Source organism: Onychostruthus taczanowskii, unplaced genomic scaffold (assembly GCF_017590055.1).
Source record: "Onychostruthus taczanowskii isolate IOZ18803 unplaced genomic scaffold, ASM1759005v1 scaffold56, whole genome shotgun sequence".
NCBI classification, from domain to species: Eukaryota; Metazoa; Chordata; class Aves; order Passeriformes; family Passeridae; genus Onychostruthus; species Onychostruthus taczanowskii.
The window spans coordinates 679,258-696,961 of record NW_024503235.1 but is presented as its reverse complement, the minus strand read 5'-3'; the positions used below and the strand labels follow the sequence as shown (position 1 = coordinate 696,961).

The window sequence follows — 17,704 nt, the reverse complement described above, 5'->3', positions numbered from 1 at the left end:
GGCTCGAGTGACACGAAAATCTCAGAGCTGAGAGATTTGACTAAAAAAAACTCTCTGTGGGGTGAGTGGAGCCCCAGTTCCCGGATTTCTCTGTAGATGGAGTTAGATGAGATCTGAGGAGCTGCCCAGCCTCCCCGCAGCCCTGCTGGGCTCAGAGCTGGGTGTCACGCTCATCCCCAGCCCCCGGCTCAGCCCCGTGCTGCCGGGAGAGCAGATGTTGGGAAGTGGCTTGGCCCTCCCCGGGAGCCTGGCTGCGGAATGCTGGCGGCAAGCTGGAGCAGAGGAAACGGCGAGGGGCGTTCATGAGCACACACACACACACTGCAGATCACTGCCTCAGCTCCAGACAGGAGGAGACAGAGCCACGAGAGGGTGGCATGGGCTGGCACAGCAGCTTGAGCCACACTCAGCCTCCTTCAAAGCGTCCAAGCATCCCCCTGGCATTCCACCATCCTCCCACCAAGGCTCTGCTCAAATATTCCCAGCCAAACTCCAGGGCTGAGCCAAGCTCACCAGGAGCAGCCCCTGCACATAAAGCCATGGCTTAGTCTCTACATGTCCCTGAGAAGGGACCACAAGAAAGGAATCAGCAGTGGATAAAACTCTGTCTCAATGTGCAAAACACCTTTCAAATCCCTCCCGTAGCCCTCGAAATAGGTACTTCAGAGAGACACGCCAGTCCTCTGCAGAGGCTGGAATTTTTTCCCAGTCTGAGTCTCGGCTAGACTATCAAGTCCCAGCATGTGCTCCAGAAAGAAGCCACATGTGAAACTCCTGTGTTATGGGAACAGCAGGCCTGTCCCTTGCAGCTGGGCTGGTTTCATCTTTGCACACCTCTAACACAAGGCAAGAACACGGCTCAGACTCTCCCTGGAATCCCACCTCCAGCTCTGGACCTGCCATGGCAAATGCCCAGCCAAGAAGAATTCGGAGGAGCCCCGCTGCCAGGGAAGGAGGGAGGGAGGACAGTGCAGAGCTGGGAGCTGGAAGGGAGCTGGAAGGGACTCAAACGTGACGCGGGATGACGGAGGTGCCCTCCGAGCCCCAGTGAGAGCCAACCCCACTGCTAAAACCAGAGCCCAGGAGTTCACAGGAGGCAGCAGGAGGGAAACGTTGGGAGGCACCGTCCCTTGTGCTGCTGAACAAAGTCAGGCACAGATAACTCATTATTCACATGTTTGAAGTTGGCCTGCTTACGCCATTTGGAAGGAGAATCAGTCACGGCCGGGCTTTGCTTTGGTTTCCTCTGGCTTTCGTGAGACACTGCTGCTACTGTCTTTCTGCAGCTCGGGGAGAAAGGGGAGTGTGGCGCAATGCGCCCCGGCTCGCTTGTCCTGGCACAGCGTTCACACCAACAACCAAAGGAAAATAATATTTAAAGGGGCGGGGGAGAGAATTAGGAAGGGGAAAGAAAAAAAAAAAAAGAAAAAAGAAAAAAAGGCTGCTAATTTATAAAGCTTTTTTAGCTGGTGGTGGTCTGAGATGAATTGGCTGCCTCTAAAAGGATGAAAATAAATATCCCTCTTTTTGAAGGAAATAGGCTGGCTCCAGGCCAGCTGGCAGGAAGCACAGAGATATGTTGCATTTACAGTAGGTTTTTTAGTGTCTGAAGCTCCAGCAGCGGGAGAGATGTTCATTCTAGGCAGGCTGGGATTGATTAGGAGGCTTTGGGAGCCCCTGATCTCCTCTCACTCTTGGGTTAGTGCAGAGACCTCGCCTCTGCCTCTCTCCCTGCCCCTCCTGTGCCCACCCTGTCTCTGATGAACCCTGTCAGGGCCTTTGATTGTGCTGGGAGACCCCAAAACTGAGCCCTCTGGAAGGAAGACAAAGCAGGGCATTAATTTCAACAGAAATCCGGGGTAGTGTTTCCAAAAGCTCTGGGGACCCAGGAGCTGTGGCCCATTCCCAAATCAAAGGGAACATCACGCCCGAATTTCCACACAACTGTGGCTCAAATGCCTGAAGGACACAGGATCCCTATTCCCAGGGTTTCAAGAGTCTTTCTGGATTTGCAAAAATATTTGAAGCCCTTCAGAACACAGGGAAAGTTGAGGGTATTCTCAGCAGTGGGTAAAATTCATCAGGTTTAAGCATTCAGCCCACTTGTGCCTGCTGAAAATCCCCACCAGTGCTTTCCTGCCTTTTTCCATCCAGAGTGAGAACTCTGAAAATCTGTTCCTGAGACTGCAGAGTGAACTGGGTGGGGGTGAAAAGTTGTGATTTGCAGATATGAAAGCTGCAGCCCGGGTGTCACAGCGCAGCAGGTGGGCGCACATCTGCGGGAAATCGGGCAGCTTTCAGAACAGGGTGCAAAAACCACCAGCCCTGACAGCCTCTCTGCACTCACTCCCCATTCCAGGAAGGCAAAATTCACTGATGGGCTGTGATCTGGCTCTCATGGAATCACCAAACTCTCTGATTCCAAGATCTCTGAGCTGGGTGCTGGGAGGAAGCAGACAGATCTCAAGGACATCCAGCTGCTATTGCCTCAGCCCCGGCTGAGATCAGATTTTCAGATTCCATAGATCCATGGAGAGATGCCAGTCCCAGTGAGTTCCTGCTGCTATCTAACAACCTGGACTGGGACCTACCAGTAGAGCTGGTTTCTCCCAGTTCACAACCTGTTCCATTAGGGCAAGCACATCAAATTCCTTGGGGTGACACTGGTTGAGGACACTGTGCCCGGGATGGGGAGGACCAGCTGCTGGGCTCAGCCCTGTGCAAGGAATGTGCCATGGTTCAGCTGATGGAGCTGAGATGTCCCTGCACTGTGGGGAGGGAGCAGAAATTTGCCAGCCCGGCCTGTGCCCTCAGGAACAGACCCAAATTTTCCCAAGGTTTGAGGATGCTGAGCGCTGCTTTTCCCCTCAGACAGGGCAGGAGCTGAGCCCTGGCATTTGAATACTGCTTCCCTCGATGCCAGGACTGAGCTCCAAGCTCCATCTCCAGAGCCTGGCTGGTGTTACCCTGCTGGATAATTACAGCTCCTGCTGATCTTTGCACTGGAAAGAGGAGCTCCAGAGCGATGGCACCTGCACAGCACCCTCATCTTCATCCTCATCCTCATCCTCTCTGCAACACTGCTCCCCAAAGCCAAGGGAGCAGAGCTGACCATGGGGAAAGGGGTTCCCTGCTCCCACATCTGATTTGGACAGGGGAACCTCCCAGCACAAAGGTTCCCATCCCACTGTCACCATCCCCACAGGCTGGGAAGGCACCAGGGGCACTCCCTGCTGGCTGCGTCCCTCCTCTTCCTCACCTCTCTGCCCCGCTCCCACCACAGCACGCAGAGACACTGGAAAGAGTAAGAGAGAATAATGCAAACTCATGTCTGAGCCCCTTCCGCTGCAGGAGGTGATTTATGTGTGCCTGCCTGCAGGACAGGTGACTGCGCTCCGGCAGCGGAAGAGAAGGGTCTTAGGAACTCAATTTCATTTCACTCTGAGTCAAATCCTCTTCCTCTCCCCGCCACATCATTAAAGTGATTGGTTGTGCTGATAAGACCTTTCGGGAGGGAGAAACAAGATGTGTCCTGCGTGACATCTGATGTGATCTTGTGGTTTTGGTTGATAGCTCTGGTCCTTTAGCTGTTGCCTTCCCTGAAATGAAACTCGTCTTTTAGCACTGGCAAGTTTTTTCCCCCTCTCTCCTTTCCAGTCTGTGACTCTTGGTTGTGTCCTCCCGAGCTCCTGAATCCTGCCCGAGGGAGATGGGGCCACGCTGCATTAATAACCCTGCAAATCCTCCCTGCCAGCCTCCTGCACATCCCCTGCTGCCCCAAGGAATTACAGACAGGTAAACTGAGGCACGGGGCAAAATGCTGCTCCTTTGGGAAGGAGCAAAGCTCACCAATGGCCTTGCTGCAATGCTCACAAAAATTCCTTTTTGCTGCCACCTGCATCCCATCCCAGCCCACTCATCCTCCTGCACAGCTCCCTTCGGATCATGACGCTGGATCCAGCAGGAATTTCTTTTGTTGTGTGTTTGAATTTGAGTTTCTTGTTTGTATTTGAATTTCTTGTGCTGTGTCTTTGAACAGCCCCTGACACAACCCGACAGAGAGCACCACCAACATCCTCCTGGAAAAAGCCTTCAAGGGGTGGGCTGGCCTGGGTGTCCCAGCTGTCCCTGTCCCTGTCCCTCAGCTCCGCTGCTGCCCCAGGGCTCTGGCCAGGCCCCTGTCCGTGGCTGTGCTCAGCAGGCCTGAGGAGAGCGCGCAGGTGAGACAGCGTGCCCGCGGGGCCGGCCTCGTCCTCATCCTCATCCTCGTCCTGCTCCTTCATCCTCATCCTCATCCTTCATCCCCATCCTCATCCTGCTCCTTCATCCTCGTCCTCATCCTTCATCCCCATCCTCATCCTTCATCCTCATCCTGCTCCTTCATCCCCGTCCTCATCCTCATCCTGCTCCTTCATCCCCATCCTCATCCTCAGGAATTACAGACAGGTAAACTGAGGCACGGGGCAAAATGCTGCTCCTTTGGGAAGGAGCAAAGCTCACCAATGGCCTTCCTGCAATGCTCACAAAAATTCCTTTTTGCTGCCACCTGCATCCCATCCCAGCCCACTCATCCTCCTGCACAGCTCCCTTCGGATCATGACGCTGGATCCAGCAGGAATTTCTTTTGTTGTGTGTTTGAATTTGAGTTTCTTGTTTGTATTTGAATTTCTTGTGCTGTGTCTTTGAACAGCCCCTGACACAACCCGACAGAGAGCACCACCAACATCCTCCTGGAAAAAGCCTTCAATGGAACTTAACCCCCCAAACATCCCTCAGTGACCACCAGATCCCACCAAAAAACTCTTTTGATCGGTTTAATCTGTCCCAAATACAGAACCAATGCCCATTTCTCCATTCTGAGTTATTTCCAAAGCCACCCCAGGGCCAGGTTTGCCTCTTCCACCCCAGCCGAGAACCATGCCCTGGGGTTTTCCCAAAGCTTTCAAAAGCAGGAGGTGTTGCAACCAATCCCAACAAAGATTCCTTTGTAGGACGCAAGCAAAAATAATTTCCCTGTTCTGACTCCCAATATTGCTGCACTTAGGAAATATTGGTGGTTTTCAAGCGAAATGATTTTGAAGTTGTTGCGCAGCAGACGATTGGAAAGGAGAGGTGGAATTTACTGCATGTGACGAATAAAATAATTGGTGGAGTGAATTTACTGGAGCTCAGATCATCTCAGCTGCTCTGTAATTCCTTTTGAGGCCGGATCACAGCCTCGAGCTGCAGCACCAAAGGCCCTGGTGATGCAGACCCAGCGCTTGGAGCACTCTCAGGAACATTTCATCCCTGCTCTGCTCTGCCCAGGGAATTCTCTGCTCCCTGGTGTCCCCTGGGGCACCCCCATGTCCCCTCTCCCACTGGGGCTGGGGGTCTTGCACAGCCCCACCACAGAACCCAGGGCCAGGCTGGGTTTGTCCCTGAGGGGTTTTTATCCAAGCCCAGGAGCTGAACCCCGATTCCCAACGGGGCATCCCAGAGGGGGAAAATTTCCCCTGGGATCAAAACATGTTAGAGATTGGAAAACAGGCAGGGACACCTCCTGTGAGCCAGCACTGATCTGCAGTTGCAGGAATCGAGGAGCCCCCACGCTCCCCCAAAGGCTCCTGCAGGAATCGAGGAGCCCCCACGCTCCCCCAAAGGCTCCTGCAGGAATCGAGGAGCCTTAAAGCTCCCCCAAAGGCTTCTGCAGGAACTGGGGAGCCCCAAGGCTCCCCCAAAGGCTCCTGCAGGAATCGAGGAGCCCCAAGGCTCCCCCAAAGGCTCCTGCAGGAATCGAGGAGCCCCAAGGATCCCCCAAAGGCTCCTGCAGGAATCGAGGAGCCCCAAGGCTCCCCCAAAGGCTCCTGAATGAACCAAAGCCCTTCCACTCGTCCAGCAGGGCTGGATCAGCAGGGAGAAGCAGACAGGCAGGAGCTGCACAGGTTCCATCCCACAAAAGCAGAGGCTGGAGCACAGCTGGGATCAGCGCGATGTCTCTGAGCAGCACCAGCCCAAGAACACCCAGGGGATGTGTGAGGATGTCCCAGGGGTGGCACACAGCAGGGCCCTCAGAGCAGGAGCCATGCCACAGCTCCAGGGTGGGCACACAGAATTTCCTCCAACAGCCTCAGCCCTGCCAGAGCTCAGGCAATAGGGAAGCCATAAAGGGCCACTCAGGATTTCCTCCTCTTCCTCACCAGGGATGAGAACAGGGCTCCAGAAGTGGGAAATCAGCTTGTTTGAAGTACTGAGTATTAAATTAGAACAGATTACAGCAATATGACATAGACAAATCGCTGTTCAGGAAGAGCTGAGGTCATTTATTTATTGAAATTATCTTGGATTGATTTTGTTGCATTTATATTCTCCTATTTTTTCCTTCTTTTTGCCATTTCCCTTTTTATTTTTTTTCTTTATTCCCAGACAATCTGGGAACTGTCTGTGTATTTATTTCTAGCTAAGGACAAGCAGGGGAATAAAACAAAGACCTCAATAATACCCAAAACTATCACCCCACGGGAGCACTTCAGCACCGAGTCTGCTTTTAATTACAGAAAACATCTCCAGCTCAAGTTTTACGCAGCCCCACGAGGGAGCCTTTGGCCAAGATAAAGATCTGGAATTGGACAATACTGGCACAACACACCCCTGTCCTGGGTCTCCACTCAAGCTTCTGAGAGGCACAAGACTCTCCAATAATTTATTCTCCAAGCACTTCCCAAATCTCTGAGGATAAATGTGCAGAAAGCACAGGATCTCTGCCTCGAGGTGCAAAACTTGCCCGTAGGAATATGGGAAAAAGGGATCATTTTGCCCCTGCTCCTCTTTGGCTCCCATCCCATAACCCCACTCCATCTTCCTCATCCTCAGCTATTTTAGGCAGAGCCACACTTGTCTGCCACTCAGTAAATCCCAATTTCCCTGTGTCCCTGGATTGGGAGTATTTTATTTCACCATCTCCAGGTTCCTGGGGCTGCTGTCCCAGAGATCATCCCAACCTTCCCACAGCTCTCCCAAACAAAGATTTCCCCTTTCCAGTCCATCTTTCTCATGGTATTTTGCTTTTTTTACCTCATATTCAAGCCAAGAGTTCACAATACATGAGGTGAGGGCAACCAGCACTGTGGGGACAGCAATGCCACAAACATCTCCACAGGAGGGACAAGGGGGTGCCACCCCCTGCACACCCAAAACTATTCATGTCTGCACACCCCAAACCCCTCATTTCATTTCTGCACACCCCAAACTCCCCATTTGTGCACACCCCAAACTCCTCATTTCATTTCTGCACACCCCAAACTCCCCATTTGTGCACACCCCAAACTCCTCATTTCATTTCTGCACACCCCAAATTCCTAATTTCTGCACACCCCAAACTCCCCATTTCATTTCTGCACACCCCAAACTCCTGGTTTAATTTCTGCACACCCCAAACTCCCCATTCAATTTCTGCACACCCCAAACTCCCCATTTAATTTCTGCACATCCCAAACTCCTCATTTCATTTCTGCACACCCCAAACTCCTGGTTTAATTTCTGCACACCACAAGCTCCCCTTTCCCCGCTCAGAGCACGGGGCTGTGAGCCCTCGTGGGAGGGAACCCCTCGCTCAGCTGAGGCTCTCAGAAGCCCGAAAGCCAAAGAGCAGCGGCGGTTCCTGGAAACGCTCGCACGGGGGAGGTGAGAAGCCTTCCCACCCGCTGGCTACGTGACAGGGACAGCGCTGCCCGGGGACAGCCGCAGCTTGGGGGGGCAAGGAGCCTTTTTTGGGGAGGGAAAAGCCACCACGGAGGGAACCTGGGGCTGGGCAGGATGGGCACAGCCAGAAAGAGCTGCAGGGAGGAGGTGGGAGAGGGGATGTGAAGTGCTGTGGCCACAAGCCCCCTCCTCCCGGCCCAAGCCACGCTGGGGACACGTTTCTGTCACTTGCTGTGGTCACACCAAGCAGGGACACGACCAAAAGCACCAAATCTCTGATGCACACCCCAGAAATGGACAGGGCAGGGGCAACCAACAACCAGCACGTCCACGGGGCTGAGCAGGGAACAGGGGGGACACAGGGGACCCATGGGTGACAAATCCTCCTGGTCTCCCTTTCCTCCCCAACAAGGACAGCAGCAACAGGGTGGGAGTCAGAAAGAAAGGATTAAATCCAGAAGGGATTTAGAAAGAGGGGAAAGAGGTTAAAAAGTGAATGGTAGCATAAAAAAATATAGTTCAAGAGGGGAGAAAATGAATTTAAAAGGGGAAAAAAGACTTTGCACGAGAGTTCTGGGCAAAAAGGGGCTGGAAGGGAGAAAGGAAAAGTGAGAGCAGAGAAGGTGAGAGCCTTGGGAAGGAAAGGAAGGAAAAGGGAGGGGAAGGGAAGGCAGGCAGCAGGTGGGTGTGAGGGGAGGCCCTGGGGATGCTCCCTCTTCCCCAGGAACAGGCTGAACACCCCTGTGCAGCCCCCAGCCCCTCAGCTCCCCACGTTCTGCCTGCTGTGAGAGGGTTCTGCAGCAGGGCTCCTGCTGAACACAGGGCTGCAGAAAAGGGGGGGAAAAGAAGGAAATTCCACAGGAAGTTCAAATATTTTATTACTTCCTGTTTGTACAAAGTATGTCAACACTTGGCACCCGCTGTGCTATTTGTTTAGAGCTAAGGTGCCAACTTGACAGAATGTCCTTTTTTTTCCTGTCCAGACCTAACCCAGAAAGAGCTGGAGCAGAAGGAAAAAGAGCTGGGAGCGAGGGGGCACAGGAGCAGCCTGAGGAGGAGATGCTGAAGGGAAGTGACGCTGATGTCACCCCCAGGGACCCCCACGGAGCCTCCTCCTGCTCCTCCTGCCCTCCCCAGCCATCCCCACCCGCTCTCAGACTCCTCAGGAGTTTGATCTGGGCTCAGCCCGAGTTGAAAGCCTCGCTCAAGGGCTGAGATGAAGCGATGGGCCAGGGGTGGAGGATGAATGGGATGCCCAGAGGTGGAGCCCAGCCACAGTGCTGGCCCCAAACCCCACAAGGACGTTGGCTGGAGGGATTCTGCTGCAGCTGAGAAGACGCTGCCTGGGCCTTTCCCAGGGTACCAAGACAAATGGCCAATTCTTTCCACATTAAGGATGGGTTTTGTCCTCTCCACCAGCCCCACATCAGCCTCCAGCCCTGCCCAGTGCTGATCCTCACACTACACACCATGGCCCATCTTTTGAAGCCAAAAAGAAGAAAAAATTCCGTATATTTTTATGCCCACACATATACACACACACACACATTAACATATACATGTTAAAAAGTGTATCTAGTATGTATATATATAAATAAAAATTGCAATTCCTGCTGGCAGCTCTCACCTCCCACAGCCAAACAAGGCAGAGCAGCCCCAGCCTCGGTGTTTGGCCCAAGGTGGGGATCACCAGGGCTGTGCCAGCCCCAAATGCCACCCCAGATGCCAATGCTGGCACTGCCAGGGTGCTGTGCCCGGGAGCCACCCAGTGGCAGGTGAACCAGGAAAAGCACCTCGGCTTTCCAGGATCATTTTACAGCTGCTGTTTCCACACCCAGGGTTTCTGCAGAGCAGGAAGGGGAGAAGAAAGGTTATTACACTATTTTTTTAAATTGTTGTCTTCATTCAAAAGTGTGGCAAGAAAGAAATTATTTTAAAATGTTTTTTTCCCATTGGAAAGTTGTCAACCATGAGTTCAAGCCCCAGGGTCAAACTGGGAGCCAAAACATGACAAATAAATCTATGATTCCCTGAAAAAAAATTCCAAAATAGCCACAATTTGGGTCTAAACCTTTTCTATCAGAGATTTATGGGGTGGGGGGTGCAGGAATGGGGGAGAGATCAACCTCTGGGGGCCACATGAGGCAAGGGCACAAGCAGTAAATAAACCCCACGCAGATCTCCTCAAGGAGCCAACACTTCTAGCACAATTTGAGGTCCAGAAATCATCACAAAAATAAAAATAAAACCCCAGAAAAATGCTGCCCTTGCAGCTGGGCTGTGTCCCAGGGAGGGCAGCCCAGAGCAGAGCCAGGACAAGCTGCTCCATCCCCGGATTGCCACGGCCTCCGTATCAGAAAACCGAAATGAGGGATGGGGAGCTCTGGGGTGAAATGCTGAAATTCAGGAGGAGCAGGTGTGATTCACCAGGGTTTGGCTGTCGGGGAGGCCAAACCGAGCTCCAAGAGTAGCAACTATCTCACCTTGTATTATTATTTATGTATTCCTGATGATGAGGATGATGAGGATGATTATTATTATTATTAGAAAGGCGATCTGATGCAGCTGATAAGGGGCTGAGCCAGCAGTCAGGAGGGCTGGTTTCTATTCCTGACACTCCTGGCAGAGTTGTGAAATTCCCTGCCCAGCCCTGGGGCTGAACCCCAGCACCCACCACGACCCACAGGTGCCCCACACCAGGGACCTGCCTGATGTTTCTGGCTTTTAAAAAAAAAAAACCCACAACAGCAGCGTTGGATTTCCTGCATTCCAGCTTCTAAATCCATCCCCGACAGGCTCCAAAATAAAATCAAGGAGGGGGGGGGGAAAAAATCCTCCAAAACCCGATGCAAATGAAACCCCCTGGCCGAGGTAACAGCCTCCACCTGGCCTGACATCAAGGGCACCGATGGCCCAGCGACAGCATCAACAGCAAATGTTTTTGGAGGCGTTTTTGGAAGGATCAAACCGCTTTCCCCCGACGTGGGCACTGCAGCCTGACACGCAAAGGGAACAAACTCGGCTTTATAGTCCCGGCGTGGTGCTGAGCGAAGCCGGAGACGGAGCCCCCAGGGACAGGATCCCACCACACAGGGGGGTCCCACAGGGCAAAAAAAAAACCCCAAAAACCTCGTGGAGAGGAAACTCCTGCGGGCAGCGGCTCCCTGGGCAGCTCCGAGCAGCCCGACGCCGAAAGGCAGCCCAGGCAGGGCAGCTCCCGGAGCCTCCCTCAACCACGAGGCACCATCCTGCCCCCGGGAGAGCCTCCCCAGCACAACAGAGACGCTTCTGCGGTCGCAGAGTCTCTCTGGTTTCTCCAGGCTCAGCCCCCGGCCTCGGGCGCTGCCAGCCCCAGCCTTTGACAGCCCGAAAGCGAAACCACCGCGAAGCCGAGGGGAAGGAGCTCAGCGCCAGAGCAGACACCGCCTCAGCACCCAGGGAACCTGCACCGTTTTTGGTTTAATCGCCAGCAATCAGCCCCCCGAAGCCGAGCACAGATCTCTGGTTTCATAACCTCCAAGCCTCCCTGTGCAGCGCCAGGCTGGGCCCTTCCTGCTTTTGCCATGGAAGCCCAAAGAGTTTTTCCAACATCCCAACCTGGAGCTGTGAAATTATCCCTCCAAGATGGGTCAGGGAGCTATAAACCATCCCTCCGTGATGGGCCAAAGAGTTTTTCCAACATCCCAACCTGGAGCTGTGAAATTATCCCTCCAAGATGGGTCAGGGAGCTACAAACCATCCCTCAGTGATGGGATATGGAGCAGGAGGCCGGCAAGGAGGGAGGGACACACGGGAAAATCCAACGGTGCCACCCCAAATCCATCCCTGAGCTCCCTGTGCTGCATCCCACAGCCACGGAGAGCTCGGAGCCTGCACCCCCTCCCCACAATTCTCAGAGCTGGCCAGCCCTTCACTTACTGCGGGGCTCCCGGGGTCCGTCCACGGTCACTTTGATGGCTCGGTGGTAGGTGGCCACTTGGGTGGGGTTGGTGAACACGGTGATGGTCAGGGTGAAGCTTTTCCCTAAGGAGGGTGGGGAGGGAGGGAAAAAAAAAACCAAAGAGAAGTGAGGATCCCACATGGGTTCAGCTCTTGCGGGAGACAGAGGCTGCTGCGGGAGCGGGCTGGGGCAGGAATCCCGCACACATCATTGCATTTAACGAGCCGCGATTGCCCAGACACAGCCCTGGAGCCGCTTCAGAGCGGAGCCGGGACCTTCCCGCACGGAAAAGTCACTCTTCCCCCTGCCCTGCCCTGCTCCCGTATCGGCCCCTCCATCCAGGGCAGCCTCCTGGGGTTTTCCCTCTCGGACCCTTCCCCTTTTCCGCGGGGAGCCAGCCCTGGATGAGCGCTGGATGCGGGATCCCCTCCGGGGAGAGCCCTTGGGATGCTCCCTTGGGATGGAGCCGGGATCAGCCTCAGGGGATCAGGGCTCGGTCCCTGTGCGTGTTCCCACCTGGAGGGAGCTGTGAGCGGCCTCGGCCGTGAGGGCACCCACGGGATGGTCAAAAACTGGGAACTGCAAAATGGGAACTGAATCCGGCCGGCTCAGGCCACCAGACAGAGAGCTCTGCAGGGACTGTCCCCTCTCCCAGCCCTGCCCAGAGAGCAGGAATCTGCTGCTGGGAAAGGCTTTGGATACCTCCGGGGAGGGTTTCAGAGGTGCTTTTGAAGCACCAACCTATCACCTTTTATGAAAAAAAAAAAATAAAATAAAATAAAAGAATGAAGCATTGAAAAGCTCCTGGGAGCCAAATTTTGCAAGGAGAGCCCCCCTTGCCCCAGCAGAACAAGTTTCCATCTGCAGCCTGAAAATGCCTTTATCATCAGAGAGGGTGTCACCAGCCCTGGGCCCACCCTGACCCCAAACCCTTCACCTCTCACAGCCAGGGCAGCCTCACCCCAGCCCCTGGCCTGGCTGGAGCTCCATGTCCAGCCCAGGGGAGGCTGTGGGAGAACAGAAACCCCCCAGGAAGGGCCTCAGCTCTCCCTCAGGCTCTCCAAATTCAGGAAACCCTCGGCTAGAGGAAGGAGGCTGCACAAACCCCAAACTCTGACCAAGCCCCAGCAGCAATCCCTGCGGGATTCCAAAAGTATCAGAGGTCTGAGCCCCGGCAGGGTATCAGCTATAAACCTCGGTGTGATGGATTTCTGCTCCTCCAGCCTTTATTCCACTGATAAAAGCAGTAAGGAACCACCTCCTTTCCCTTTTCCCCTGTAGCAATCAGGGGTTTTCAGATCCCGACCATCGTCTCTCTACAGGGTCGGACCTGAGAATATCCACAGCAAAACAAAACAGGATTTATCCAGCTAGGAGGCAAAAAAAAAAATTGAATAAACCGGAAAAGTGAAATTTTCTCTCCCGGAGAACATCCTGGAATTATCGCAGGTGGGAGAGTTGCTCCAGGGAGCTCTGAAAGGAGGGAATGCGGCTTCTAAAGGCGAGAGAAATCACCAACCCCTCCTCACCTCGGCTTTCAAACCAGGACCGAACAACGCACAAACCTTCAGCTCGTTTTCTGCACAGAGAGGAGCGTTTGGGAGGGCAAAAAAAATAGAATTATTTCATTCTGAATCCCCGAGGATGCAGCCCCTGCTGCCAACCTGCAGGGACGGGATGAGCCCGTGGAGGATCACGGAAAAAACAACCAGCACCGAAAGTTTGGGGGTAAAACCTTCGCAGAGCCAGAGCACGGGGTGAGGAGGATGAGGAGCGATTATTTAGGGAATTTGATGAGGAGCGATTATTTAGGGAATTTGATGAGAAACGATTATTTAGGGAATTTGAAAGGTTTGCAGGGCAGCGTGCTGCAAAACCCGGCTGTGAGGCACAGAACCCCAGAGCTGAGCCCGGCACCTCCGTGCTCCTTTTAAAACTGCATTAATAGTGATTTATTTATTATTATTACAATCTTGAATTTTTTTATTCTCCACCTGAAACAACCTCCCTGCCCCGGAGTCCCTCGCTGCAAACACAAACCCAGCCCGGGCCGGTTCTGCCTCTCTCAAAAAGCCTGCCCTGAACCGAAAATGACGATTGTGCCCCAGCATCACTTTTAGTCATTTCCCGCCTTCTCAGGAAGCCGGGCTGGGGTTTCTCATCCCCACCGTGCCCCGGCTCCGCTTCCCCGGGGCTGGAACTCGGCTCCCGGGGGGGGTTTGGGAGCCCCGCCGGCTCCAGGGGGAGATTCCAGCTGGGAGAACAGGCGGGGATAATTTTCATTTTATACAGCTCAATCTGAGTTTAAAAAATCTGATTTATTTTTTCATTTTTGTCTTGCACGTGGAGATGGGAATTTATTTTTTTTGGGGGGGGGAGTTAGGAGCGGCTCTTCCCAGCTCACAGCGCCGGGGAATAATCCCTGACACCTTATTACTAAAAATACCCAAATCTGGCCCGGTTCAAGGGGTGTTTTCCCAAGGAGAGCCGGGCTGCCGGGCTTTTCCAGGCTCCTGCAGCTCGGGCACACGGCAGGGCTGGAGAAGGATCCGTGTTTACGGATCCACACGTCCTCGCTTCGGATTTACACAAACATTTGTACACACACGGGGAAATATTCCACAGCGCCTCCAAATTTCTGCCAGAATAAATGAAAGCAGCACCGGGCTGTCAGGGCTGGAGCCAAACAAGGCAGAGGGAGTGTGACACCCGGAATAAAAATTCAATAGGGGCGATTTTTCACAGCAAAATTGCTCTGTGGGAAAGACACGGGGAGTGAAATCCACCCGTGACACGGCGAGAAAAGCGCACGGAGCCGCCCTCGGCCGGCCCCAGGGAGCCCCGCTGGGGCTGTTCCTCTCTGGGTATGACAAAGCCTCACCCCACACGAATATGTTTAAAAAAAAATAAAATTAAAATAATTAGCGCCCGAGTCCCGCCCGTTAGCCGCCGCTGCTCTGCCCGGGGAAGGAGTTTATTCACTTTATGAGACACAACTCCTGCTAATTCCGAGCTTGAGAGTGCAGAGGAAGCAAGTTAATAATGAATTCAAGAGTCACGCTGAGATTGGGTTGCGTTCAGTTTGGAAATTTGTGCGAGGATGAAGAAAAAAAAAATAAGGAAAAAAGCCCAACCAGAAAGAAAAGAGCTTAAGAGAATAATTGATTACAGAAATGAAAGCTTAATTCATAAAAGAAAAACATTTTCCATCCATCAACCTGCAACCAGTTAAGTGGAGAGTTTTAAAGAAACTGCAACATGGAGAAGGAGCCAACAGGAAAAAGGAAATGTATGAAAGAATGTAAACTATTCAAGTTTCATAAAGAGGAACAAGTAAACAGTTATTACATGCAAATAATTCCTAACATCACTGCTTTTAATTAATGCGGAGAAGTCAAAATATATCTGACACTGTGTGTATACATTTGAAGCCTTTGAGAAAGTGCTGCCATATGGCCATTAAAATAAAAAGTTCTTATTTGGGCTCAAATTGAGCGCTTCGATCTGCAGCGTTCACTGGCGACGAAATGCTGAAATTCTATTTATACCCTCGGAAACAGGTACAGGGAGGGCAGGCAGGGCTCCGTGTTTAACATTTCCAGGGGATTTATTTCCCTCTGCTCGGGTGGCACGGGATGGATTTGTTTGGAAAAGCCGGGAAGCCAAATTGCCGTCCTGCCTTTCCCTGCCACGAGCAGGGGGGGAAAAGGAGCAAAACCCCCCCGAGCAGCCGCAGCTCCCTCCGTGCCAGCCCTCCAGACCGAGCCCTGAGTTATTATTTCACTTTAAACTCTCGATTTTCGCTTTTAAAGCCGAGCTGCCAGGTGCGGGCTGCTCACCGAGCGCCCGCCGCTGCCTCCTGCGTGATGGGAGAAATCGGGGAAGGTTCGGGCTGGGGCCGCCTTGTTTGTGTTTAGATGGATTTATAGACATTTAGATGTATTTATGTCTGTATTTTATTTTTTTTTTTATCTGCACCGCCCATTCCCGACACCTCGGCAGAGAAGAAGCCCTGGGAGGAGCGAGGCAGAGCTGCCGGCGGGGCCGGGGCTGCTCCCGCATCCCTCCCGCATCTTTCCTGCATCCCTTTCATCCTCGGGAGCCTCTCTGGGGCTGGGGAGCTTCTCCCGGCAACGAAACCACAGTCGGAATAAAATATAATATAGAATAAAATAAAAAAAATAATAAAAAATAAACGAACAAAATAAAATTTAAAAATAAAGTAAGAACTATAAAATATAATAATAAAATAACGAGAAAGGAGAGAAACATTTTTTTCTTTTTTTTTCCTTCTAAAAATAAATAAATAAATAAAAAGGCCAACCATTTCCTGGCCGGTACCTACCCCTGCCGCTTCTCCCAACAAATCTGAGGTCGTTAAATCTCGCTACTTGGTTTTTCATCACGGCAGAGGCGTTGCGCAGCTCCGCCGAGTAATTCTCGTCGTTCCCCGCCATCACCGTGACCACGGTCCCGTCGGGGACATCTCCGAGCGCCACGACCTAGGGCAGGGCCAGAGCATTTCAGGCTCAAATCAGCCTCCACCGGAGCCAACCTGCGCTACGGTTCCCCCCCTAAACCCGCGCAAAAAAAAAAAAAAACCCAAAGCAAAACCAAAAGCAGCCCGAGCCCCCGAGGAAGGCTGAGAAAACCGGAGGGGGAAGGGGAAAATGAGCTCGAAAAGGGTTAAAAGCAGACGGGGGGTCCGCGGGGAGGGGGTGAAGGGGGGGTCAGCCCACCCTCGGCCCCGTCGGAGGAATCTGTGCGTTTATTTTGTTGGATTCGGGATCAAAATAAAACGAGCGAGGCCCCGGAGCTCCGCGTCCGGCCCGGGGAAGCGCCGGGAGCGGGGAAAGGCCCTCACCGCTGCCGGGGAGCAGCGCCCGGAGCCGGGGGAGCCCGGTTTAGAGCCCCCCGCACCCCTCCGGGCTCCCTGCCCCGCTCCCCTCGCTTCTCCCCCGCTCGGTTTCGGCTTCCCCGGGGGCAGCGGGGATGCCCAGCCCGGGGGTGCCCCGGGGAGCCCGGGCAGCGCAGCCCGGCACCACCGGGGCTTCAGCTCTTCGCTCGACTTTCTGCAGATTAGATCTCCCTTCCCTGCCTCGCTCTCCCTCTCCCAGGAAGGTAATTAACCTCCAGCTCATTAAACTTCAAAGTTGCCTGAGAGCTCCTAACTGTACGGAATATCTAAGATGCCGTGACCGCGGGGCAATGCGGAGACTTGATTAAAAATAATAAACTGGGCTGTTTGATTAAAAATAATAACCCGGGCTCCCTCGGCGGCGATGTCAGGAGCGATTTCAAGCGAAAGGGGCGGAGGGGAAAGGGCGAGCGGCCGGCGGCTCGGTCCCGTCGGGGCTCGGCACTCACCTTGAAGGCGACGGGCAGCGTCTTGTTGCACCTCCAGTGCGACGGCAGCACCGAGCACAAGAAGTTGGGGCTGTCGGTGCGCACCAGCTCGCCGGCGTGATCGGCCAGGACATCCACGACGGAGCGCACCTCGGGCCGAGCGCGGCCGCCCGGCGCGGGGGCCCCCAGCGCCCCGCTGTTCTCGCCCATCTTACCGCAGGGGAAGGCCGTGGACGGGGGAGTGAAGCGCCTGCTGGTGCTCGGGTCTACGGGAATACGCATCACAACGGCGGGCGTCAGGGAGCCGGGCGGGACGGGCGGGCACCCGGCGGGGCTCCCGGTGCTGCTGCCGGTGCCGAGCCCCGCTGGCGGCTCCCGTGCCGAGCCCGAGCCCCGCTGCCGGCCCCGCCGCGCCGCCCGGTACCGTATTTACTGCCGGCCCCGGCGGGGCGGGGCGGCCGTGACGGACGGGCGGCTTGACCAATGAAAGCCCCGCGATGCGTCCTGGCCCCGCCCACCAGCGCTCTCCCGCGGGGTGGAGGGCGTGGTTATGCGCAGAGAGGCGTGGTTAGTACATGAGTGGGTGTGGTTATGGGGGAAATGGGCGTGGTCTGTGCAGGGCGCGCCCCCGCGGGGCGCACGTCGGGGCTCCGGTGGTTTCTGGCCGCCGCCGCCGCCGCCGCCGGGGAGGTTTTGGGGTGCGGTGGGGCCGGTTTGGGGCCGGAGCCGCGGCCGTCC

At 54.2% G+C, this 17,704-nt stretch overlaps 1 protein-coding gene across 1 annotated transcript in view; it reads right to left on the bottom strand.

Moving 5' to 3' along the window:
* RUNX3 (RUNX family transcription factor 3) overlaps positions 1–17,248 on the bottom strand; it is a 32,633-nt gene extending 15,385 nt beyond the window's left edge. The window contains exons 1-3 of the mRNA XM_041417406.1: positions 16,988–17,248; positions 15,966–16,122; positions 11,599–11,703 (exon numbers count right to left, since the gene is read on the bottom strand). Coding sequence (XP_041273340.1) covers positions 11,599–11,703; positions 15,966–16,122; positions 16,988–17,248 — 523 coding nt within the window. The remainder of the gene's footprint in view (positions 1–11,598; positions 11,704–15,965; positions 16,123–16,987) is intronic.
* Between the last annotated feature and the right edge of the window lie 456 nt (positions 17,249–17,704).